Consider the following 25,177-nt stretch of genomic DNA (forward strand, 5'->3'; position numbering starts at 1 on the left):
CCATCTTTATAGCAACCTCTGTCAACACGGAGATAGATTCTGCTCCTTTTAGAGGCTTTTATCGACTGGACCGCTTTGATTTGCTGATCGAGTTTTAGTGCTGAACAATGAGCCTCATTGTTACTGCACAAGCTGGCATAAAACGGGCTAGTGGCGGTGTAAATGCTTGCAATTCCTGTCCATAAAGGAACAATTACGGCAAGATGTCAGCTGTTTACTTTTTTACGACTCTTTCTGTGCCCTCGGAGTTGAGCTAGAATGTTGTAATTGGCCCCGAATGGATTTTGACATCTGACATAATGTTCTTCACACATCTCCATTGATTATCTTATTAATAATTCACTTAGTCAGCTTGTAAAGGCTGTTATATTTATGTCAGTACCGTCGTCAGTTTGTTGGTGACTTTTTTGTTTTTCTGAGAGGCTTTCACGCTGCAGATAACTTCAGAGGCCTTACGCAGCGTGCATATCATCTCTCCGTGCCCCCTGCTTTCTTCTCCCGTTCTCCTCCCCCTCCTATAATGAGCAGATGCTATCTGTGCTCTGCTGCTTAGTCAGACACAATGGGCCTGACACAAAGCCTTCAACACAACAGGACAAGGATGCTACAAAGAAGAAAAAAAGAGGCTCTGAATGGGCGTGAAGCGTTGTGACGGCAAGCGGAGAATAGAGCGAGTGTTTAGGCTGGCGGCTTTTATCAAAAAGGCCTTTTTGTTTCTGCTGTTTAGCTGTTGATGTAGCAGCTCGCGTGTATGTGCGTTTGATAAGCTGCCACTTATTGAGGAAGAGAAGTTGATTAACATATCTGAAGATTCCGGCTGGGGGAAACTACTCCGGAGCCTTTTAAAATGCACATTTAGAGCAGAGCAAAAGCTGCAAGTTACAGGAAAGTTGAAAAGGTTCGAGAGGGAGAAGAGAAGAGATGCTCATCAGCGCCTGAGCTGGTGCAAGATGGAAAGCAGTTTATTTTTATCTCTGTGGCATTTCAGCTCTGGCCTTCATGACACTGCGCTTCTGTCAGCAGCGTTTGGAGCAGCTGCGTCTTACACTAACCAGCCACAGTTTCCGTAGTTCCATTAGACCGAAGATCTTTGTGGAAGGTAGCGCTACTGAAAAACGTTGCCTTGAAGGACCGGTCTCATTATCATCCAGAACGACTCAAACACCTCCAGGAAGTGTTGTCATTTGCAGAAGTCCACGCTATGGTCCAGTTTTACTTTCATCAAGTTTAATTCATTAAATTAATTTCCTATTGTTTGAAAGTATAAGATCCTGAGAGTATGACGAGCCCGAGTGAAAATTCCAGAAAATTCAACTGTATGTCAAAGTTATCATAAAAATGTAAATAAAACATTATCCAACTGATTAAAATAAAGTTCTTTAGTTATTTCACATATTGGCAGGTTAATTCTTTGTGGTATCTTTTCAGGTTGCCAGCCTGTAGTGGACGATTCAATAGACACACCTGCCAGCTGTAGGTTTAAAATTTCTACCCTTATAAATTGAGGGGTGGTGCTCCTCTAGGGTTCACAACATGACGGGTGGTACTTTTTGATATGATGCAAAAAATTTTTTTTTGTTTTTTGTAAGTTTCACATCTGATATTTACCCCACTAACATCGTGACACCCAACCAGCAGCATCTCCCACATTCCTCGTCCAGCCCCCGTTCTCCCCCTTCTGCGTTGCTTCAAATGACCCTTCTGCCCTGCCATGCTCTAATCCAATTAGCTTTAGGCCTAATTATGGTAGAAGTGACTGATTGCCATTGTCTGCATATAGGGCTGGATGAATAGGAAGTGATTAGCGACCAGGCTGGCGCTTGGTAGCTATTAGCACCTCTGCTCACCTCTCACAGACCTTGAGGGGAAAGAAAGAGGATCCCTAGTTAAAGACTTTGTGAGTGTTAAATGTACAGATCAATCATCGCTGGTTGAAAGAGAGATAGGAGTGAGTCTGAGAGGGATGGGTCCAGTGTGAGAACTGGCAGACTGGGATTGTTTAGCTGAACAGAGATGTACTTAATGGGGCTAATGAAGTAGCACTCCTCGCACAACACAGTGACCATATCAACGTTCATCACGCAGCTTAGTAGAGCGATTTGAAAAGCTTGTTAAAATCCCTTGAACTTTTTCACATTTTGCGACTTCACAAACCAAATCTTGATGTATTATTATATCGGGATTTTGAAAAAGAACAACACAAAGTGCCCATCCCGCAATCTTTCATTAAATACATTGTACAACCACGTTTTATAGGGAGGATCAGTTCAGACTGATATTCCATACACATGTCTTTTCTAGTGTATTTTTACTGTGCTTATTATAAACACAGAGCCTCTTCATTAAGTTGGTTGATTTTGGACTTTTTTTAGGGGTGTCAGAGTAAAGGAAATAATTATTCTTATAAAGACCGTAGAAGGCTTTTTTTATCAGTTTTTTCCACTATTATGTATTATTTTGTGATGCTCTGCATTATAAAAATGTCCAACTATTTTACAAAATCAAAAACATGTATTAGAAAATAAAAAAAACATGCATACTTTTACAAGAAGCTGTTCTGTTTTCGCCTTGAGTCATTTAGTCATTTAAAACAAACCACACGTGTTAGACATTAAGTTTCTATGAATTTACTAAACGTCTTCTTGTTTCGTCTTTCCGCCAGCTGTTCCCGGAGACGGGGCCCAGACAAGGAGGGACCATGCTGACCATCACCGGCGAGAACCTAGGTCTGCAGTTCAAAGACATCATAGGCGGAGTCCGCATCGGGAAGGTGCAGTGCATCCCTCAGGAGGACCAGTTCATCAGCGCTGAGCAGTACGTTGACACCGTCGGACGTCTTCCCATCCGTTCACATTACGTCTAAAACGCTCCACTTCCCCCCGCTTGTTCTAGTCCCATATCGATGTGACACCGGGCGTTAAGCACAACAATCTCTCTCTCAGACACCGTTTCATAAAACCCGTAAAGGTTAAAAGCTGTTTCCTCCTCTCTAACAGAACCAATTCCTTTCAAAGCGCCCCAAGCTGTGCATGGTACCGCCGCCGCGCTGCAGACCATGTGGATGTGAGTGACGGCAGATAACAATGAACTTTCATTCGTCGCAAATAATGACAACGAATAAACCGAATCATGTTGCCTCCTACGCTGGATTCTTTTTTTTTTTTTTTCAACTCTTCTGATTTTAAGATGCACCAAATTAATAGTATTTTGAAATTGGAAGTGGGTGGTTTTCATCCTATGAAATTGCTTCGTAGCTAAACGGTTGTCATGTGTACGCCTCCTCTCATTAAGTTATATTTACTGCTTTCTTGGAAATGCTGAATCACAGCGGGTGTCGTAGATTTAATTTAACTCTCATTTAATAACTGCAGCAGTACATTCTGGGAAGCGCATTATTTGCAACAGCCAGAAAAGCCTCTTCGCTTTATGTTTCGGCACCGTCTGTTTTAATATGACTGAGGTCTTTGTTTTAACTGCGAAAGGTCACCTCATCCGTACAGAGCTTTTTTTTTTTTTCTTATTTCAGATGTAACTTTCACCTGGTCCCTGTTTCTTTGATTGAACTGAAGGAAATGGAGCTTCATCATTCGTCTCAGTCATTAAACATTGACAAAGCTGGGTTTGACTTCACTTTGGGAAAAGCCTGTAGTGAGGGAAAAAAAGCTATTGCTTTATTAGTAGTAATGTGTCACAATATGATAGGTTTTACTCTACTATTTTACATTTCAACGTGATAATCTAAATGAGGTGCCTTTTAAGTACTTAAATGCCAACTCGGTGTCGTCAGCCGTCTTCTGCGCGGCCCTGCTGCGGCCGGAGCCGCGTTTCTGACTGAGAGATGTCCGGCATTTTAATCGGGGCCCCCTGTCATACCAGGAGACCTGGGAATAAATAAAAGGGAAAGTAAAAACAATTGACGCGCGCGGCATCGGAATGTGAAATTAATTGTCGCCGTCGCGCCGTGGTTGCTATGGCCACCTGCAGGGAAGGAAGGAAGCAGCAGAGTTAACAACTTATCCCAGGGTGGGGAAGCTGAGGAGATGTGTAAGATATGAGCACGTTCAATTAATCAGCCTCTCTCTCTTTAATGTTCTCTCTCCTTCCTTTCCGAGCTCTCTCTTTCTCTCTCTCTGGTCTGCACTCTCGTCCTTTCACTCTGTCTCATTCGTTCGCTCTGGCTAATTAACAGTCAACTGTGTCTCCAGTGGCTGAAACATGAAGTTTGTGTGTTTGTGCGTATGTGGTGTGCGTGTGTGTGTGTGTCCCTTCAGGCTGCACCACCACTCTTCTCGCCGCTCGATAATTTCTCCAGTGGATTTTCATTTGGCCAGCCAGCGCCCAAGGCCGTGTGCTCTGCTTACGGTTCTACAGTATGAGCTAATGCAGGCTTAGTGTACACGGGAGCAGAGAAAACTCTTCCATTTCAGATGAGATTTTTTTTTGTTTTTTGTTTTCTGTTTCTGAACATTCGTTGTTCTATGAAGGACATGCTGCTGCTGCAGGACAGATGGAATTTATACTCACATTGACGGATTAGGAAAAACACTGTTTTTCTGTTCATCATGAAGTTCGCCTGAGCATCTCCTTGTATTTTTCTTCCCCAACATCTTTTTGTGCTACAAGTTTTTCTAAAACAGGGTGTCATCACTAAATTAGTTTCCATCATGGAAAACTTTTACCTTTCGCTGCCGCCCTTCGCTCCTTGTATGTGAAGCCCTATAATACGCTGCTGCCTAAGTAGGAAAGACACTTTTAGGTGAAAATAAATAATGTGATTAATCTGAATTATGTAATATTTATGCATTAACATTTTCAGATTAATTGCATGCGTCGGTGCGTTATCTTTTGTGGCAAAGATAAATAAACTTGCATTTCTTGACAGGCCTCTAAGAGTTCTTTTTAAAAGTGACAATAAGTCATCTATTCACTTTTATTTAATTTTTATACTTGCGAATGTTCTTTTCAAAATGCACTAACAGCTACATACAAGAGTTGTGTATGGATCAGTCTTGAAGTTTATGAACACTCATTTTACTTCTGCCGACTCTCCACAAACTGAACCGTTAAGAAACCACTGTAACGCCACTGTGTTTGCCGTCTCTTCTAGGATAGTGTGTCGACTGCTCGATGCGACGGGTTACAGAGTGCAGGAGGCTCAGGTGGAGGTCTGCGTGGGGGAACAACCCTGCATCAACCCCGACTACAAAACTGTTTCATCTAAGGCCTTCACCTTTGTGGCAAGTGTTTCTAATTTAAAAAACAGCTATGACAACAGTTTCTACGCTGATATTGTAATTGCATTTGACAGCCATGTTAAAAGCACAGAGTTATTCCTGACCCGTTTACCCTCCGTCCCCTTCATTAGTCTCCGTATTTTTCCCGTGTCCACCCCTCCGCCGGGCCTCTGTCTGGAGGAACGAGGATCACCATCGAAGGCAGCCATCTTAATGCAGGCAGCGCTGTGATTGTGAGGATCGGCCTTCACCAGTGCACCTTTGAAAGGTAAAAATAATGATTGTTTAAAATGCATTTGTTGAGATTTTGTTTTTGAACTGTTGCCAATCATTGTTTCACATCACACATTTTGAGATGCTTTACTTTTAGTCGATGCAATATTGTTGCATTACTAAAGGGAATGTAGTCTATCAATTAAGCCTCTCTTTTTTTTAATCAACAATAATGTGCACATATCTTGACTGTTGCAAGATTTTGAAATCAAAAGTAGCTAAGGTTACTGCTGAAACAGGTTTTGGCATTTTCAAATTGTTTTGGTTGGAGTTAGAGATGCAAGCTAAATTCACCTTGTCTCAGCTTTACTCGCCCTGACCGGCGACCTTCTGGTTGAAATTTCAATAATCCGAATAGGGAACCATCTGTAAGCATTAGCAGTTCATGCCAAGATTACCGTAATTTATCTATTTATTAGTATCAGTAATGTGTTTAAAATGACATCTGAGGAACCACAAAGATGTAAGAACCTATTTTTAAAATTATAATCTATTTAACTACAATGTGTCTGCTGTTCATTCTGGCTGCCAGTGAGAGCAAAATCTTAAGCAGACAACAGAAATTTTGAATGTTTAATAGCAAAGTTGCTGTTTCTTTTTTTTAAGCTTTCTATCCCTCTCTGTCATCACACATGATGGATTTGGAAATGCTGGCGGTCTTTTGGAAATCTTAATTAAAGGACTTGCATTCTCTCAGGAATACACATGCACTCTGCTGTTTTAATAATTGTAGCTCTTAGCTGCACTAACTGTGGTAATAGCTCACATGACATTCTCTCTTATGGATCACAGAGAAATCAAAATTGGCTGAGATTGATACCTGCAAATCAATCGTTTTACCAAAAAAGCTAAATAAAAACTGCTGTCAGATAGTGACCACAAAATTCTGATCAGCAATTGCTAGTTATTTGTTTTTTTGCTCATGTTTCTTCTTAGCCAATAACTAATGTGTTTGCTTCATCTCTATTGGTTAGATTCAATCCAGTTTCCATTCTCTCCCTTTATTTGAAGTGGGCCATAATTATGTATTAGCAGTTTCTGGTTACTGTTTGTGATTTGCGGCAGGTCTGAGGAATGCAGCGCCTAAGATGATGACCTGCAGGACTGTAATTCACAGCAATTTTGAGAATGATAGTGCAGCGTTCTCAGAGGAAACTGATATCACTGTTCAGCTATGTTGTGAAAGGCTTAAGTGCAAAGCCCTCGTTTTGTCAGAAATATGACTATAATTTGAAAGGAATGATGTGGTTGCGAATGATTGCAGTAACAAATGTAGCTTGTGCCGAACCATAGTCCTCATATATATATATTTTTAGAAATAGTTGTTTTGATTGATTATTTAGTTCACAGAGTCTGCAATCAGTTTCATATTTATATTTTTGTGCTTGGCTAAGATGTGCCAGGGTTACACAACAAGACGTAAATTCAGTTACCGGTATATATGACCCATATATAACTGAATAAAAATATTTAACAAATTTTATTTTATTTGGCAAACCGGTAAGAGCATGTAGTTATGAATTTGAGAAGAAATAAAAATTAATCACTCAGAAAATGATTCCTACTGTATATTTTTAGAGCCGGTTCTTTTTCCACATGTGTTTTGAAAGTTGCTTCCTTCTCTGATGCAACAAGTGACGGGTTGAATTAATGAGCTTGGATCCTTCAAGATTTTTTAAACACATCAAAAGAAAAAGTGGAAGCCAATTTAAAGCTCTGTAGCACATCACCAGAAAGGTGAGTATAATAGTCCTGGCCTTTCATTCACTGAGCAGCAATAACCTTTATGGCCAAAGTAATGACCTGGTTGAGTCTATCTTTTTAATGCGTCTTTGTATTCAGTGGGGCCTTTGCTTTAATCAAAACCTATTTACCCCGAGTCACTCATCCTCTTATCTCCCCGTGCAACCCCCGTTTTCTTTCCTCCTCCTTTCTTTTTTTTCTTCCCATATCCTCTCTTGGCTTCTTTTGTGTGGCAGCAACCTTGTCAAAAAAAATACGTTCGCCGCACCACAGGCGCTCTCGACTTTGACGACGTTGTGAAAGTGGTTGTCATGGAAACACAGCACCAGAGGAATGCGGAAAATCTTTTCCATTTCCTTTTTTTTTTTTTTTAATTGTCCTTCGATTTCATCTCCTGCTCCGTCTCCTCTCGGTCTGAGGACGTGGTCGTTGTTGGAACTGGTCCCTCCCCCAGGAGGCAGCAGCAACATGTTCAACAAAGCCGCCCGATAACCCAGATTTTTGGTCAGCTGCCCAAATCTCGCCCTGGAAAACTGCAAGTTGCCAAGAACTGGCTCCAGGAATTTGCTTTCACACCTCTTCTTCTCCTCCATCTTCGTTTTACTTTCACAGCGGATCTTGAAGGAAGAGTTGTGTATGGATCGGCTTGCTCCCTCTGTGATCAGATTTGCTCCAGGACATTGTACAAGCATCTGCAAGAAAACTGAAGGACTTAAACAGATTATTAATTCACTTACAATTAGTACAAAAGTACTCATACCCCTACTTATACACACATGCATTCACGCAACTTTTCCATATTTTGTCTTGTTACTTCCATAAGTTTTATTTGACCAAATTAGTGCATAATTATGACAATTTCAGATTTGCAGAATGAAAAAGATGGTTCGACATGATTTTCTAAATTTTATAAGCAAAAATTAAAATTGCGCAGCATTCATTCAGCATTCTGATTCAATAAATATTAGGACTGCTTTTCACCTCAATCACAGTAAAGTGTTTTCAACTGTGCCTCTACTAGCTTTGCACATATACAAACTGAAAAATGTGTCTTCATTGCAAAACAACTCCAGGTCTATTAGACTAGCTGGGGAGATATTTTCAAGCTTTATCACAGATTCTCATTTGGCGTAAGACGTAGTTTTTGTCTCAGTCGTTTTAACATGTGAATATGCTTTGGTCTGAACAACCAGAACTGGATTACGCTGGATTTTATTAACGGGTTTTAGTGAAACGGGTCTAATTAATTTGGACGCTGCACCTTTTTTTATAAATAAGCCGTGTGTCATTTTCTTTCCTCTGTAATACTATTAACTATTTGGTTGGTCTATAACCAAAGAATTCTCATAAAGTGAAATGGAGTATATGGTTATGATGTGGTAAAATGTGTGAAAATGTCAAAATGCTTTTAGAGTAAAGATGTGCAGAATTTTATTCTAAAAGCATATATTCAAACTCGAATAAAACCTTTGCCAATGACGCCCAAACTTACTGTTTCAAAGCCGTTGCATGAAGTTTCTCAGCTGGCTGTAGCTGGTTGTGTGACCGTCAGGGAGAGGATTACATCACTCTAGGAGACGACCAGCTACATCAGCTTTTTCAGATCTGTTAGCCAGAAGAAGCACAGGAAGGGGGGGGGGGGAAGAGTCGGCTAAGAACTTCACCACATTGTGGTTTTAGCTCTCAGTTAAAGATATTTGCCTTGTGGATCAGCAATTCCAGCAAGAAGTTGTATGTGCACCTCTGCTATTTTATCGTGTCTCATAAATCACTTATGAGTTATTTTAAAGATATGTTTTTGGGTTTTTTTCCCAGTCTGAGTCCTTGGAGCAATAAGTTCAACCTTCATCTCATCTCTCTCCATCTTGTCCCATTCCTTCTTATCCAGGCGGAGCAGCAGGGAGATTGTGTGTGTGACGCCGGCAGGGCAGTCCCCGACACCCACTCCGGTCATGGTGGACATCAACTCTGCAGAGCTGAGGAACCCAGAGGTCAAGTTCAACTACACGGACGATCCCACCATCCTCAAGATCGAGCCTGACTGGAGCATCGCCAGGTACGGCAGCCGTCGCAGCCTTTCCGCAACGCTTCTTGAAATTCAACCTTATGAAGTGTTTGCCACAGTTTGGAGGACATTGTCATTAGTAAATGCCGCGATCCGAATGACCCTCTCCGGTTTCCGTGTGGCTGAATCTTGCTCTGACGTTGAATAAATCAGCATGATATTTGATGTTTTGTTATCTATAATTTACATCTATACAGTGTTTTCATCTCCGATTGCGCTTGATGTGGTGTCCGTCTGCAGAACACGCACAAAAGCCTCGATACATTATTAATCCTTTGAGGTGGTTAGACCTCCGGTTAAGACTCTTCTTTTAAAGGAGCGCAGCCGTCCTAACTCAAACAACGAACTCTCCGCGAAGCGTGATGAATGTTTTATTTTGCCTGCACATTCCCTGTCTGGTTCTCAAAGAAAAGCAAAGTTTCCCTCTCCATCGTCACCCTCATTTCTCTTTCTTAAAGCGTGATATTTATTCTGTTTATGTTTCAAAGGTAAACCTTCGAGAGCAGAACAGGGGTAAAAAGAGGCTCCTGAAGCAGCGCACTGCTGACTGATGAGCTGAAACAGAGATGTATCTGTAAATATTTCTTGACTTATTGAAATCAGCCTGCATAGCCACAGGAAGATTTCCTCCACAAACTCAAGCTGCCACGGAGAAGAGGGGAAGAAAACCAAAGCTGGAAGCCTTCACATCCTAATGGGCTCTCAAGCATGACCTAGAAACTCCTCCGCTGTTCGGTTCTGAAGGGACACCAACACACTTTCAACTCTCTAGTTATTTTTAAAGCACTATGGAGTTCCAGGAAGTTCTGCATTTTCTTTAATTCCTTCTAGACTTTCAAAAATGCAATTGCAGAAGTAAGTATTCAGAAATGCTAAGCAAAAGATAGAAACGTTTATGTTGGTTTCGGAGAGAAACTAATTGGTTTCTTGTTGAATAAAATTCAGATTTGGTGCTGTTCAAAAAATTTAATGTATCTAGAAGTTTTCCCATTTTATTTAGTTGTATCAAAACACTTCAATTTATTTTATTGGGATTTTATATAATAGACAAACCATCAGGAAGTAGTGAAGAATTGTAACTTTGGTGGAAAGGGATATGCGAGTTTCAAAATGTTCTCATCAAATGTGACTAGCATTACTGCCTCTGCAGAAGAAGTGCATACAGGCACATGATGCTGTCTAGTATGGATACCATTTGCATGGTGTGTTAGTGTGATGTTGGTTTTCTGCTATGTAGATTATTTGGAATGTAGGCTAAAAAGATTCATTTTGGTTTTCATCTGACTGGAGCACATTTTTTGTGCATTTACTTTGTAACTTAGGTGGCTTGTGGCAAAACGCAAGTGAGACTTTCTTATGAAATGATTTTTCTTTAACAGGGCTAACCTCTTGTCAACATATTGTCACACCTGAGCTGTGGATCTCTGCAGCACCTCCAGAGTTACCACAGGCCTCTTGGCTGCTTTTCTGGTTAACGTTCATCTTGTCATTTTCAATGTCTTAGTAGGTTTGCAGTTGTGCTACGCTTCTTCCATTTTCAGGGGTTGGATTAAACGGTGTGAGATGTTCAAAGCTCGGTGTTTTGTTTTATGAACTAACCATACTCTAAATGACCTGTCTGATGTGTTCCTGGATCTCTAACAAATCTCCGACTTCAAATGCATACGGCAGTTTTTTTTGTTTTGTTGCTTTTTTAAGTAATTTTAAGTCTGTGAACAAATTCAATTAATTCCAATCCTTTTGCAAGGCACTTTAGTATTTAACTCCACCCTGACTGCTGTACCAAGTCCCATTTTTCCCACTTCTAACATCGTGTCAAGTGTAGCACTCATCGTCTGCGTTGTCACAGGGGGCTGAGGTGAAAATAAAAGCATTTAAAAACTCTGCAGGGAAACAAACTCTCACATCACAAGAAATGGGTGTGAAAGGATGAGGAATCTTAAAAGGAGGGAAATGAGGGGTGAGAGTTAGAAAGAAGAATAAAGCAAAATCTACAACCTTGAGGGAAATGACCTCAGTGCTTGATTTGAGTTTGTCGTTTTATTTTTTTTTACTTTTTTTTTCAGAATACTGATTTTGTCACGACTTCTCCTTTGGCCGCTGTGTATTTCTAGGGAGATGCACTGGCTTTTTTTTTTCTTCTTCAGGAAAAAGCATCCTTCAACTGAAAGCAATGACACATGGCTCTGTAGTCATTATACATCATAATGGTGTCTTACTAAAAATTGCATAAAGCTGCGGTTTGTAACATTTATAAAAGCATGTTACTCACATATCTGTTAAAACTGTCACTATGTCTTTACAGTGAGTTATAAGAGTCATATAATCTGTGGAAAAAAAATAAAAATCTCCTCCCGGTGCTCCTTTTGCCATTTGCAGAAACAATCCAATAGAGGTCAGAAATAACCAATCAGAGCCAGGAGGAGGGACTTGGGGCTGTCAATCATGCGCTAAAACCCTCCTCGGCAAAGCGCACACAAGCTTAAGATTGCTGGTTGGCTGCAGCTGTGGAAATACCAGAGAAACAACCCAACCTTACTGGAAAACTGTTTATCTATCTTCATCTGTGGCCTGTGCATTCATGACAGGTTTCAGTGTGTGGGGGTGGGAGGCTGTGAACAGCGGGTACACCAGGGTGATTTACACCGCTAAGCCCTCCACCTGATGACTTTGATGTATTTCTGCAGCTGGCTGTGGAACCACAGAGAGAAAGCAGAGGAACTTGGTTTTGTTTAACAGTCCTACTACAACTTTAAAGTAACCCTACACATTCTGAAAGCGTCTGGCATTTGACACAGGTATTTTCCAGGTATTTGAAAGCCTGACCCCTTTTGAAAAATCTGTCATCGATTCTTAGTGAAACAAACTTTAAAGGAAGTATAGAATTTTGACAAGTGTTGCCTGTCAGAGTTTTGCTATATTGATACATGTGTGTTTACCTCGCTGTTCTCCAGCTGTGGTTTGTATTCTTCCACCAACAAAGCACATAAACCACATGTGAAGCGTTCTCATGTGTTCCCTTCCTACCCCAGAAACCACACCATGTGGCCTCCTGGAAGCCTCTCAGCCTTTTCTTGGCTCAGGTGACGTTCCCCGTCCTGCTTGGTCTCGGTCCATTTCAAGGCCAATTTTACTAAAAGCTGTGCAGTTTAAATCACCTCCCCCCTAATAACAGCTTTGTTTGGCCCAAACTCAACACAGCCGACTTGGAAATTGAGAATAGGCTTGTTGTATGTCTTTATCTTACAATGCTAAGCTATATGGTCTAAGGGTCTTTATGTAGCGCTGCTGAGAACAGACAAACGTGATCAGTGAAAGGGTCAACAACCTTCTTTCACACAATATAAGCTGAGATACAGAACATCTTTTTTGTTGTTTTTTTTTTTAACGACGGTACTTTGCCTTGTTCGGGAATTGTTTGAGCCAAAGCGTCTTCAGCCAGTGCATCATTTTTATGCCGGCGGTGATTCACGTTAGCTCTGGACTTGGATAAGTTGTGAGCTAACTTAAACAGAATCTGTCAGGAAGCCTCGCGTCAGATAAAGTTCAGCCTTGTGGGCCAGCAGAGGCTGTTGACAAGGCCGTGTGGCGATACGGGCGTCTCGCCCACATTATCCCATGTCCCCGCCGGTCATCATCATATATTCCCAGAAAGGTCAAAACTGTGTGTCTTGACACCTGAGCTTATGTGCATTTCCTATTAAAAATACCAGAATGCAGCGATATTACACGTCTTGTATGTCCTCTGACTGCTGAGATGTAGTGAATAGAGGCCAGAGGCTTCTGCGGTCTGATATAACTACGTATTCACCTCGTTTTCACCCCGGCCTACATTTGGGTTTAAACAAGCTTTTAACATTCAGATGACGGTTGTGGCATCACACTCATTACAGCAAAAATGGTTTCCCTGAATAAGCAGGTGAAAGGCTGCACATTATTGGTGAATTGCCATCTGAAGGGTCCTGCTGAATCCCACAGAGAACAGATTTAGTCACTTTTATCTCTGCATAAAAGCAGCATGAAAACACAGTGGGAAGCATAAGAGCTTATAAAAATCGTGCTTTTCTTTTGCTGTTGCATAATTGTCATTTTCAGTTGTTTTTTTTTGCTTTTAATAAGCTGTTTTTTTGTTTTTCTCCATATGTATTTCTTATAGCGGAGGCACAATGCTGACCATAACTGGGACCAACTTGGCCACCATCAAAGAGCCCAAAATGAGAGCCAAGTACGGAGCGGGACAGTCAGAAAATGTGAGTTTCAGTGTCTGAACCTGAACTCTTTTCTTAATTATTATTATTATTATTATTATTATTAACAGTACAAGAACAGCTACTGATTGAACTTGGTAAGTGAGAGAAGAAAATTACACATTTTTAACAGCACAATAACTGTCTTAATATCATTTTTGATATTAACTTAAAAAAAAACCATGTATCTGAATTTAAATTATTGCAACATCAAAATAAAATCATCTTTTAACATATCTATGCATGTGGTTTAATATCACCAGCTATCTTATTAAGTACACTTTGTTGAACTGGGTTGATGTTATTCTCCTCATTCAACACATCTCAAAGTTGCTGTACTGGTTTGAGATTTGCTGATTTGAGGGCATAGGAGTGCTTTGTTCAAGAAACCAGTTTGAGTTGGTCTGAGCTGTATGACATGGTGCAACACCTACTAAGATGTGGTCATAGTGGTTGGACATGCTGGCAGCGGTACGTGTGGTGTGATGGTTAAACGTTGCTCAGTAGGAGCCTAAAGTCTCCCAAAATAGTATTCCCCTCACCCCCCATTTGATTATACCAGCACCGCCAGCAGCCTGAACATTTTAAACAAAGAATGATAAATCCACACTTTCATGTTGTCTATGGCAACTTCTGAGCCCTCCTGTTTCAACAATGCTGCAGAAATCAAGTCTTCTCAGACATCTTCTTTCTAGTGTTTGAACTTCCAGTGTTGATAAGGATGAGTAAATTCTAGCCTCAGCTTCCTGTTCTTGGCTGACAGGAGTTTCATTTGATGTGGTCCTCTGCTGTTGTAGCCTGTCAGTTCAAGGTTGGACTTGATGTGGCTCTGACATAGTTTTCCACATACCTTGAATGTAACAAGTGTATGCGAGTTATTATCTAGATTCTGGATACCGTTTTTTTTTTTCACAGGATATCAGATGTTTGTTTTATACTCTAGACAGCCATTCCAAATCCTTTAAATTGACTTTTTTTTTCTCCATTTTGATGTTCGGTGTGAACTTCTGCAAGTCACCATGTCTAGATGCCTAAATGTACTTCTGCCATGTCATTGAGCAGTGTAATTTTGACTTCTGATTAATATGTGAAGCAAAAAGGGGAAAAAAGTATGTTTCTCCTTAAAATATGCAGTAACCACAGCAAAAGTTTTCTAAACTATATAACAAATTTTCTATAAAACTTTAGTTTAGTTCATCCTCAGTGAGCAACAAAATTACTGTATTTAACATTAATTTACAATTATTGTACTTTTTTTTTTTTAAGGAATTGAACTGATATTTTATCAGCTTCTTCAAAGAGATTCTCATTCCTCAATGGAATATTTTAGCCCCAACCTGATTAAGTGCCAACATGGAGGGGGAGGACTGTGGGTAACCCTAGGAAACGGGATTCAGCCTTCATCTCTCCCATTCTTTGGACAATCTAACTGTTAGATTATACTTACTCGCTATACACACACTCATAGTCTTGACCTGTCGGTCAAGCTGCCCATTTTCTGTTTGTTTTTGATGTTGAATTTCCTTTTAGCAGTTTAACCTTTGAAATGTCAACTAGCAATAAAGCTGCTCTTGTAAACCCCCCTCTCCTCACCCTTCACCACGGGGCTCAACTAACCTTTTTTTCTCTCTCTCTCTCACTTTGAGCTAAAGGTAAAAAAAAAAAATATATATATATATATATATATATATATATATATATATATATCCCACACTTTCCTTTTGTCCCCCCTACATAACTGCAGAGAGGTGTTTTTATTGACCTATAAACACCATTGATCCTAGGTGTTTGTACAAACACACAGATGTTTCAATATGTGGTGCCTGGCAGACGTTTTCATACCTTTGACCCCCTGTAGTTTGCTACCCTTAAATAAAATCCAATTTGCTTTCAGAAGTATCCAAATTAGATCATAGAGTCCACCTGTGAGTAATCGGAATTAAGATACAGACAGCTCTCAAAATTTTCAAGGGGTTTGAAAACTTTTTCGAGGCGTTTTAACAGCGGAGGTGAATCTATCCAAAGGTCACTTCTGCCATCCTGTGTTGCCGTTAGCAGCCATGAGCTGACCACTTCAGTTTCCCTCCGTCATTAGGGAGGCTAATTTGTTCTAAGTGTCGAAACCCACAGGGTATATCCAGATGATATCAACACTGATTACAGCACTGATGTTATTAGGCCGCCTTTTCCTCATTATGTCGTTACAGACACATTTAATCAGTTGCATCACATAACCCTGTTTAAGCCCTTATAACAGAGCTCATGCTTGAGTTAACCTTTTTATTCCCTACTCCAGTGAAACTGCCTCAAAGTAGGAAGTAGGGTTTCTACTTTATCTTGAAAGGTCTGGATTTATTTTGCGTTATTATATGCTGAGTCTGAATAGGTAAAGACAAGAGAGCTGAATATGAATTAAAAATTTAAAAAAAGGATTTCTTTCTTTTATATGTAGATTATGCTCACTTTTGTTGATTTTTAATATTCCAACACTATTCTTTTGTCAGCCCATTCATTATTTTGGCTTAAAGTTTTCTGACGGAAGCTAAAAATAAATTCACATCCATTCAACAATACAAAATTATTACCTCATCGCTTTTTTTGCATCTAGACCCTTGTAACTCTCATTTATCATACAGATAAGACAGTCTATCTGAGGGAAGGTTTTTAGATTTAAATGTTCACAATTATTTAAAACAGTTGAAATGTGTTCCTTAGCATTATTTTATAATAATAATCATTATAATGAAAAATGTAATTCTCTGTGACCCATAACATGTTAGAAATAACTACAATTTAAAAAGAATGACATGGTGACGTGAAATGGCTAGTGCCTGCTCAAGACATATCTTTATTGCTTTGCCATTTCTCCCTGTATTTTAGAACTGCACCGTTCTCAACAACACGGTCATGGTTTGTCTGGCGCCCTCTGTGGCCAAATCTGGCAAGAGCTTCTCTGAGATGGGCACCAGTCCCGACGAGATTGGATTCGTCATGGACGGCGTTCGCTCCGTGCTGGTGATAAACGAGACTTTCAGCTACTACCCAGACCCAGAGTTTGAATCCCTCGGTCCCAAGATGGAGCTGAAGCCCAGCTCACCACTCATACTCAAGGTAAGTTGCTTTGTGTTCATGGCACTTATCTGTTATGGCCTTCTCTCTGTCAAACTTTTTTTTTTATTCTCCTGCTAAATGATGTGTTTAATTTTTTCCTCCATTTTTCCTCTCTGTGTTCCTTCCCAGTCAACGCGTCTGTGCGTTTTTTTCCCTCCTTTATCCCTTCATGCCTCATCTTTCCCCGTTTTATGTTGGCTTTCACTGTTTACCTGGAATGTGTGAGAGGAATGTGAATGTATGGGCTGAGTTTGTTGTGGTTTTACATGAAAGCTATTTTATATTGAAGGTTGCTCTCTGAAGCTGAGGCAGAAATGTCTCCACACACCAGGAGTTCAGGACAAAAGAAGGTTAGCTGAGTGCTAGCACTAAGTCGATGCACAGGAAGGGCTGCATTAGTAGATTGCAGGATTCCTATAATGTGTGTACACGTCAAGTGTTCAACAATTAATCTCGCAAATGGGCTGAAAAAAAAGATTAACTATTTCTTCAATTCGGCTAATAAGCTGCTGATGATTGTTTGAAATCATTTGCTTTTTGCCATCTGTCTTTCAGCACGGCTCATTTTTAAACGTGGCTCAACCTTGAAGGATATTTCTCCACCTGCTTTTTCTCCAGTGGGGGTTGAAGACCTTTAAGGGGAAAAAAATATGTTTAAACCGTTCCTTTCAAATCAGGTGCAAAGCGAGTCATGTTTTTAAAGTGGGTCCATGTGTTGCTAAGGCACCTGCTCAGATTTTTATCTAGGAACAGCTGAAGACAGACTTCACAGCCGTGTTTACAATGAACCGCAGAGGCAGCGTGCGTTTGTATACTGTGTGCATTTGTCCCACCCACCCACTCTGTCTAATGACACCCCCCAACCCCACCACCCCACTTCCTCACCCCTGAACTTCAAAGCCTTTCAGGAGCGAGAGGGAAATTATCATGCAATTTCATGGGAAACCAAAGCCTCTTTTTCCTTCAAATCAGGGAGGGGTTTAGGAAATGAAGACTAGAAACGCTCTCCTATACATATTTAAATATTATACCATGGTGACAAATTTTGATTGTGGTAAGAACTTTCAGAAATGTACCAAAAATTTAATCCAGTAAATATTTTCTGGGAAAGCTTCTGTGGGTATTTTTTTGTTTGTTTGTCTTTTGGAAGAAGGGGGATGATCTCTCTCTCTCTCTCTCTCTCTCTCTCTCTCTCTCTCTCTCTCTCTCTCTCTCTCTCTCTCTCTCTCTCTCTCTCTCTCTCTCTCTCTGCAAAACAAAATAATTGTATATATGAAGAAAAAATGACTTAAGGTGGAAAGAAAGCAATCTGCCTTAAGTAAATTTCACCAACAGTTCTTTAAATGCAATAGCTGATTGGATTCCTCTATCCCCTATAATTATCATATGTAATAATGTATTTAAAGCATTTATTTATTTCTGTTAATGTAGGTGATTACAGTTTATGACTGATCGAAACACTAATTTCTCTCTCATTAAAGGTGAATATTGTGTAAAACCTATAAAAAATATGTTTAATAGGAAAATATTCTGGCTCCAGTGACCATGTAGTCCCCATGGTCAGTTGGGGAAACTACAATCTCTGACACCCTCCACAAGGGGGCGTAGGTATTTCTACAGAGATTGGTTGTTCACAGAGCATTGTGTCCGGGAGTAAAAGTTTAGTGGAAGCAAAATGTAACTTGCTCTTGAGAGCAGCGTGAAGAAAAGTCCATTCAAGAGTTTGGAAAGGATTCACTAGGTGTTGACTTCATCCAGAGTCAGAACTTGGCACCAACACATATTGTCAAAAGTACAAAAACTACTTTTATGATTATAGCATAAGTGTTTGGTTGTTCAGCAAGCTCATCTGACGTAAATCACATAGCGAACCTGGAAGATCTAAACCCAACAGTGCAGATTAACTCGAGGCAACTTTTAAAGTAAAGTCAGCTTTTTTAAAATTCTCAGCACTATTTAATAATTCATATAGTCCTAAAAGCTCTCAAAAATGTCCTAATTTCAACATGCTAAAAATTGCAGAGAACCTGTTTATGAATGCTGTTACCCCCGCTATCTGAGCTGATGAGCTACCTGTGTGTCTGTTTCCAGGGTCGTAACCTAATTCCTGCAGCCCCAGGAAACTCTAAGCTGAACTACACGGTGCTGATCGGAGAAATGCCCTGCGTCCTCACCGTGTCCGAGAGTCAGCTGCTGTGTGAATCACCTAATCTGACGGGAGAGCATAAAGTCACAGTAAGTAAACTTTTGGTTTTCCTTACTGAACTAAAGTTACAGTAAATAAGCTTTTAAAATTAATTAGATTTTCCTTTTTTTCTTATTTTGACCTTATTTGACCGAAGCAGAGTGAGCAGCAGATTTTATATATGCAACTGGAAAACAAGCTTTATCCCATCCTGACATATACTTCCCTCCTGATTAGCAGCTGATATTTCCTTTTCCACCATTATGAGTTTGGTTTAACTGACGGAGCATTCACGTTTCTTTTTGTCACTTTTATCCGACATCCTCTGCTCAATATTTTCTCAATTCATCCTCCCCTGATACGTCAATCCACTTCCTGCCTTTTCATTCATTCATCTCATTCTCTTCTCCCCCATCTATTCGACCCAAATACCTCCAATTACTCTACATTTTATCCTATTCAGATGGCTGCGAGCGCACGAACACACACATCCCCTCTCCCGTAATGTTGGCAGTGCTTGTGACTGTATTTGTGTCTTAGAGGCTTTTGATCAGTCTGGTTTGGCTGGCATCCTCCCTGGCATTTGCAGAGTGTTGGTATTCAGTGGAAACCAAAAAATGGCTAGCGGGCATGAGAGGTCTTGTGTCTATTTTTACCCTCCTTCATTTCCTATTTCATAGACGTAAGCCTGTTAAAGGGGGGTATGGAGTTGGGGGTGAACAGAACATGTTTTGGAGGGAGTGTTTCTCAGGATTTATTTCATTTTATGTTTGCCGTTTACAGCTGTTTGAGGTATGGTCCAAAATGTCTAGAGTGCAGATATTTCCTCTTCTGGCTGAAATGAAAATATTCCTGTGGAGTTTACGTCTGTTTTTAGCTTGACCCGGCACAGCTTTGTTTTCCATGTTAGATGCTTTAAGGTTTTCCTGCCTGGAAAAAATAAAATAAATCTGGAATACTTTCCTAGAGACACATTTTCCAGGATGGAACATTATTTGAACTTCTGCACTATCTTTATTTCAGATTATGTTGTCTCAGTGCCGTATCCATCTATCCATACTTTCTTACTTCCTTTTTACTCTACACTCTTCCTTTCTCCCTTCCTCCTTTTATTTATTTTTTTGTTCTTTTTTCCTTCTTTTTCTGTTCCTTCCATCTTTGTTTGAATTTTAAAGGAAGGAAGGAAAAAGACTCCTTTCTTCCTTCATATTCCTGTCTCACTTTGCTTCTTTTCTAAATGCTGCTTTACATTTGTGTTTTTTCTTCCTGCCTTTTCATTCCTTTCCTATTCTTTTTCTTCTTCTTCTGTCTTCATTACTCATTTATATGCTTTATTTTTTGCTCCTTATTTCACCTTGATTTTTTTTCTTGATTCCATCACTGCATATGTTCTTCTATCCTGACTTCCTAACTGTTTTTTGTTTTTTTTTACACAAAGTTTCTAATTAAAGCATGACCTTGAGACCTTGTCAAGGTTAACATTTGTGTTTTTAACTTTAAAAATTGTCCAAAGATAGATGAGAACTTTGCTGTTTTGAGTTTGGAACAGTCTGTAGTTTGGTCATGAAAATGTATAGGAAACTTGGTGCTTTAATTTTTGTTTTGCAGCCTTATGTGTCTTTTTATTTTTTTATTTTGTTGGATTCGCATTCCTTGTGCAGGTGTTGCCTGTTGAATAAGTTGCTTTCATCCTGAGTCCATGTGATCTTAAATGTTGCAGTTTACAGAGCAATAAAAATGCCAATGGCATTTTTTTTTTATTTTTTTTTATTTATTTTTTTACATTTTTTAGAGGTTTCTCATGTCGCTGAATACAAGACACTATTATTATTCCATCTCCCCCTTTTTTCAGTCTTTCACAAACTTCCAAAATTTCATTGCCTTAATGTCGTTGCCAGGTCCGTGTCGGAGGCTTCGAGGCTTCACCTGGGACGCTGCAGATCTACTCCGACAGTCTGCTCACACTGCCTGCCATCATTGGCATCGGGATAGGCGGCGGCCTGCTTCTGTTTGTCATCATTGCGGTTCTGATCGCTTACAAGAGGAAGTCCCGGGATGCCGACCGCACCCTGAAACGGCTGCAGCTGCAGATGGATAATCTAGAGTCTAGGGTCGCCCTGGAGTGCAAAGAAGGTGAGTGGTGGGTAAGAGGTGCTTCCCTAAGCCAACTTACTCAGTTCTCAACAAACCCAACAACGCTGTTGATGCTGTTGTTCCTCTACCGTGCTCCATCCTTCGAACTTCCCATCAAAGCTGCACAACATACTATTAACAGTCCCATCAAGTTGTTTGTCTGCTCTTTCTCCCTTGGTCTCCTGCTTTGCTCTCCAAGTCGATGCCAACACTCCCCTGCTGTTCGGTCGCAGCAGTGTGTGTGTGTGTGTGTGCGTGTGCGTGTGCGCATGTTTGCGTGGGTGTTGGTGCATTTCCAGAGGAGCACTTTGATCTGAGCCAGCCACCAGATGTTGTCTCTCCTCCCCATGAGGGAGCAGCCTGGCTGGCCTCACCATCATCTACACCAAGAAGTGTTGGGAGGGGGGGATAGAAAGAGACGGGGCATGGAGGTGGGACAGTAAGGGGTTGTAGGGAAGGAGTGGCTTGGCAACAGCTGAAGCCCAGGGAGGGATCGAATGAAACTTACACACCAGTGCTTTAGCATATATTCATTTGGCAAGAAGCAGCATGGATCCAGGGAGAGGCTGCTGATGCTGGGCTGCTGGCAGAGCAGTGAGAGAAGCAGATGGGGTGAAGGAAAAGGAGAATACTGATAACATGATCATCCCAATATATCTAAAAGAGATCACTCCATTTGTTCCATTGTTTTGAGAGACTTCAATAAAGCTGCATCATAAATATACAATTTATCCTGCACTGGTTTTTATCTGGTTGTTCAAGTACAACTCGGGAAACTGTCCTGATGTTCTTATCAGAATAAATAAAGACACATCCAGAAAAACACCATTTGCAGTTTAATAAAATCAAGCAGATTTATTGCGAGACACTGCTAAATGTCTGTTTTTATGGAATTACTTTTGTGCTCTTATGGGTCGTGTTATTTTTTGTAATTACCTCCTGTCTTCAGCAAAATGAAATACCAACTTGTTTCTGTTTCAGAAATCACAAAACTTTACATACAGAGTAAATAAAGTACCCGGATATTAAGAGATATTTGTTGGCACCCCTGATATAGACGTTTCAAAAGTCTTAAAATCATTGTTTATTTCAGTTGTATAAGCTCACAAAGAAAATTTTTTACCTCACCCTTATTTTGAATACATTGAATTAATGATATTAAATTTGTCCAACCCAAAGAACTAACAGGTTCAGAAGTTAACTGCATCACATTTTAGTCTCAGATCATGGAATCTGGATCTTTGTCTTGATCAGTATTGGTATCAACTGATACCAGTAATAAAAATGACACTATCAGCAGAGACCGACAATATTCCAATGGTGAGTTTCTAACTCCAAATAGGAGCTTTAATTGAGTCATAGACATCAAATATTCTTCTGCGCTGTGCCGTCTGATGAACGGCTAGAGAAACCACTAACCAAGGCAGACATACACATGATATGACAACAGAATCTATTTATAGGACCAGGAAAGTACTGCTGCGTATTTTTGAAAAACTGCCTGGAGGAAGTTGAAACATCAGATTGAGCTTCTCAAACTGCATTAAAAGTGTTTGCTTGGACTGAAGCAGCTGGAGGTTATGTGAGCTGATGCATAACACACCTGCCACCTCTGAGCAAACTGCCTCAAGACAAGTTGCTAGTGTGGGATTTAAGTAGCAGATTCTGATATTTTTTTTTTTTACATTCGTCAGCCAGCCTGGTTTTTAAATACACACATCAGGCTTAATTTAAAAGACTGTGTTTAAATTGTCTTGTGATGTTGTGAGGCTTCAGCGTTTCATACACAGAGATTTTCGATGGCCTTTAAAGCAGAGACCCTCAGATAAAGACATCAACACTTTTTTTTTTTCTTTGTAGCCACTTCACACCTCTCCTGTCTTGTATTCATTTCCTGCCCTTTAGAAACTACCTGCAATCCCACACACGTATACACTCACACAGCGGGTCACGCTGCGATTGGCTGGGTTGTGCCAACAGTAAGTCTACATTCCCCGACCCCGTCTTTTCCCAGCTGTCACTGCTGTCTGCGAGAAGAAAGGTGGATGAACGTGGACAAAGTGAAAGATTGAAACGGTGAGCCAGATAAGGGGAAAAAAATCCCAGAGGAGGTTGTGAAAAATGTGCGGAATGGAAGAGGCGTTTATAAAGAGAGAGGTTAAATTGGAGATAAAAACGATACGAGGAGAGGCAAACACAACGAAGAACTTTTTTTGTTTCTTATTTTACAACCAAAAATTCTATATTCTGAGATTTTGTGTGATGAACCATCACAAAATAGTTAATTGTGAAGATTTTCTTTTTTTCAAATGAAAATCTTACTCAGATAAGTCAAATTTAATTAATTAAATTGCTATGCTGGCATTAGCATCAGCTGCCTATGCTGATCACCTGCGACTCGTACTTTTATCTTTAAAGAAAACTGTCAAGAAAAGTTGTTTGCGTGCAAAATGTGTAAGCACTAAACATTCGATGCATTGATGTGTTCTTTTGACAGTTTGATTTTTTTTATATACTATAAACATGTTTTCAGAAACATCAAAATAGGTACCATGAAGTACGCATTAAAAGTTCAAACTACAGATTCAAGCAAAGTAAAATTTAACAAAAAAATATTTGAAACTTTGTATATCATTATATATACCCAACTTAATATTCAGGGCAATAAATTAAAGTACAAATGCTTTCGAAAAGGAGGTCAACTTAATTGGCTTAGGTAAAAGTACCAGTCTGTCATTAAACGGATCAGACGCTGGCTTCAGAATGGATATAGCCTCCTGCGACGAGGAAGCATCCTCCGCTGTGTGCGCACTAAGACCGCACCAAATCTTTTTGGCCAGATTGGTGGAGTGCACAACTAATAGTTTTCTCGTTGACAAATTCTCCCATTTGAATTGTGAATCTTTGCGGCTCCTCTTGAGTTATGCTGAACCTCAATGCAGCTTCTCAGAAAAATGCTCTCCTTGCAAAACGCTCTGCCTGAAAAGGATTTCACCACCAAACTGATCATTAGTGCGCTGGTCCATTATATTCCACCCGGTGTTGGTATGTCGTATAAAATAGCAAAAAAATATATATGTGGAAGTTTTTTGTCAAGAGACAAAATGTGAAGAAGTTCAAGGGGCCATGCATGAGAGACCGGGTATTTTACCACAAAGCGAAGTGGGTGGAAAGCAGAGAGAGAAGTGGAGTACATTGGGAATCTGAAGGGAGGAATGAAAGGAAGATTAAGAGGTAGAAAGGTGACTTTAAAGATGTCACATTGATAGGAGGAGGGAGAAAGAGAGATGGGGAGGGAAGACAGGGTGACACGAGCCATCTGTTAGTCTGGGCTTTGGTTTATTTGTTTGGATTACGTATCAATGTGTGTGCCGTATTTCAGATGAGGCACACAGACACACAGTTGTCCTAATGCCAGAGTTCCAATATTTTCTCCTCAAGGAGTTTTCTATATAAAACACACTAGAGACAGTTTAACAAAAGTTTGGATACGTTTGAGAGATTTTTTTTCCCCCTATTAAAAGGAGTCGAGTTCAATGAATGGGGTCAGAGCACACGCTGTCCGGGAGCTGAGAATGTGTACAAACACTGACATGCTTTCACATAAATCATCTGGGTGCAAGGGTGTGTGTTTAGCTGTGGGCCAAAGCAGAACAAGTGTGTGTGTGTAACAAGAGTGTGTGAGGTGGCAGCATGTAATGTGTGGGATCTAACACTCTGCACTCCCCTCCAGCTTCCCAGATCTGAACGCCTTTCCTCTTTTCCACCTTTTGGATTCTCTTTTTCTTCCTACTGGCCTCGTCTTTTGAGCTTTTTTGTCTTTGAAACATGAACGATTTCAAAGTGCAATTACTTTTTTTTTCTTGAGGACGGTTTATGAGCTCATTTGACATGTCTAAGCAATATTCCTCGCTATTTTCGCAGCCTTTGCAGAGTTGCAGACAGACATCCACGAGCTCACCCAGGAGCTGGATGGGGCAGGAATCCCCTTCCTGGACTACCGCACGTATGCCATGAGGGTCCTCTTTCCTGGAATTGAGGACCATCCTGTACTCAAGGAGATGGAGGTACGGGTCAGTAAAGAGCGCTCTGCACTCATGCACACCCACATACAAAATAAGCCTTGTTTAACAAGTTAATATAGCAGACACTTATATCCTTGTGGCTTTGAAATAGTTAATTGGAA

The 25,177-nt window shown here is 40.3% G+C and overlaps 1 protein-coding gene across 4 annotated transcripts in view; it reads left to right on the forward strand.

Annotated features, from left to right (window-relative positions):
- plxna1b (plexin A1b) overlaps positions 1-25,177 on the forward strand; it is a 213,921-nt gene that overhangs the window by 168,044 nt on the left and 20,700 nt on the right. For 2 of the 4 annotated variants that reach the window (XM_008409387.3, XM_008409389.3), the window contains exons 13-21: positions 2,663-2,814; positions 5,108-5,237; positions 5,366-5,502; positions 9,139-9,306; positions 13,472-13,565; positions 16,443-16,673; positions 18,765-18,908; positions 20,757-20,991; positions 24,916-25,064. In XM_008409387.3, the coding sequence (XP_008407609.1) occupies positions 2,663-2,814; positions 5,108-5,237; positions 5,366-5,502; positions 9,139-9,306; positions 13,472-13,565; positions 16,443-16,673; positions 18,765-18,908; positions 20,757-20,991; positions 24,916-25,064 (1,440 nt within the window). The remainder of the gene's footprint in view (positions 1-2,662; positions 2,815-5,107; positions 5,238-5,365; positions 5,503-9,138; positions 9,307-13,471; positions 13,566-16,442; positions 16,674-18,764; positions 18,909-20,756; positions 20,992-24,915; positions 25,065-25,177) is intronic. The other 2 variants (XM_008409388.3, XM_008409390.3) reach the window with 1 other exon arrangement.

This window comes from Poecilia reticulata, chromosome 5 (assembly GCF_904066995.2).
Source record: "Poecilia reticulata chromosome 5, P_reticulata-male-v2, whole genome shotgun sequence".
Classification (NCBI taxonomy): Eukaryota; Metazoa; Chordata; class Actinopteri; order Cyprinodontiformes; family Poeciliidae; genus Poecilia; species Poecilia reticulata.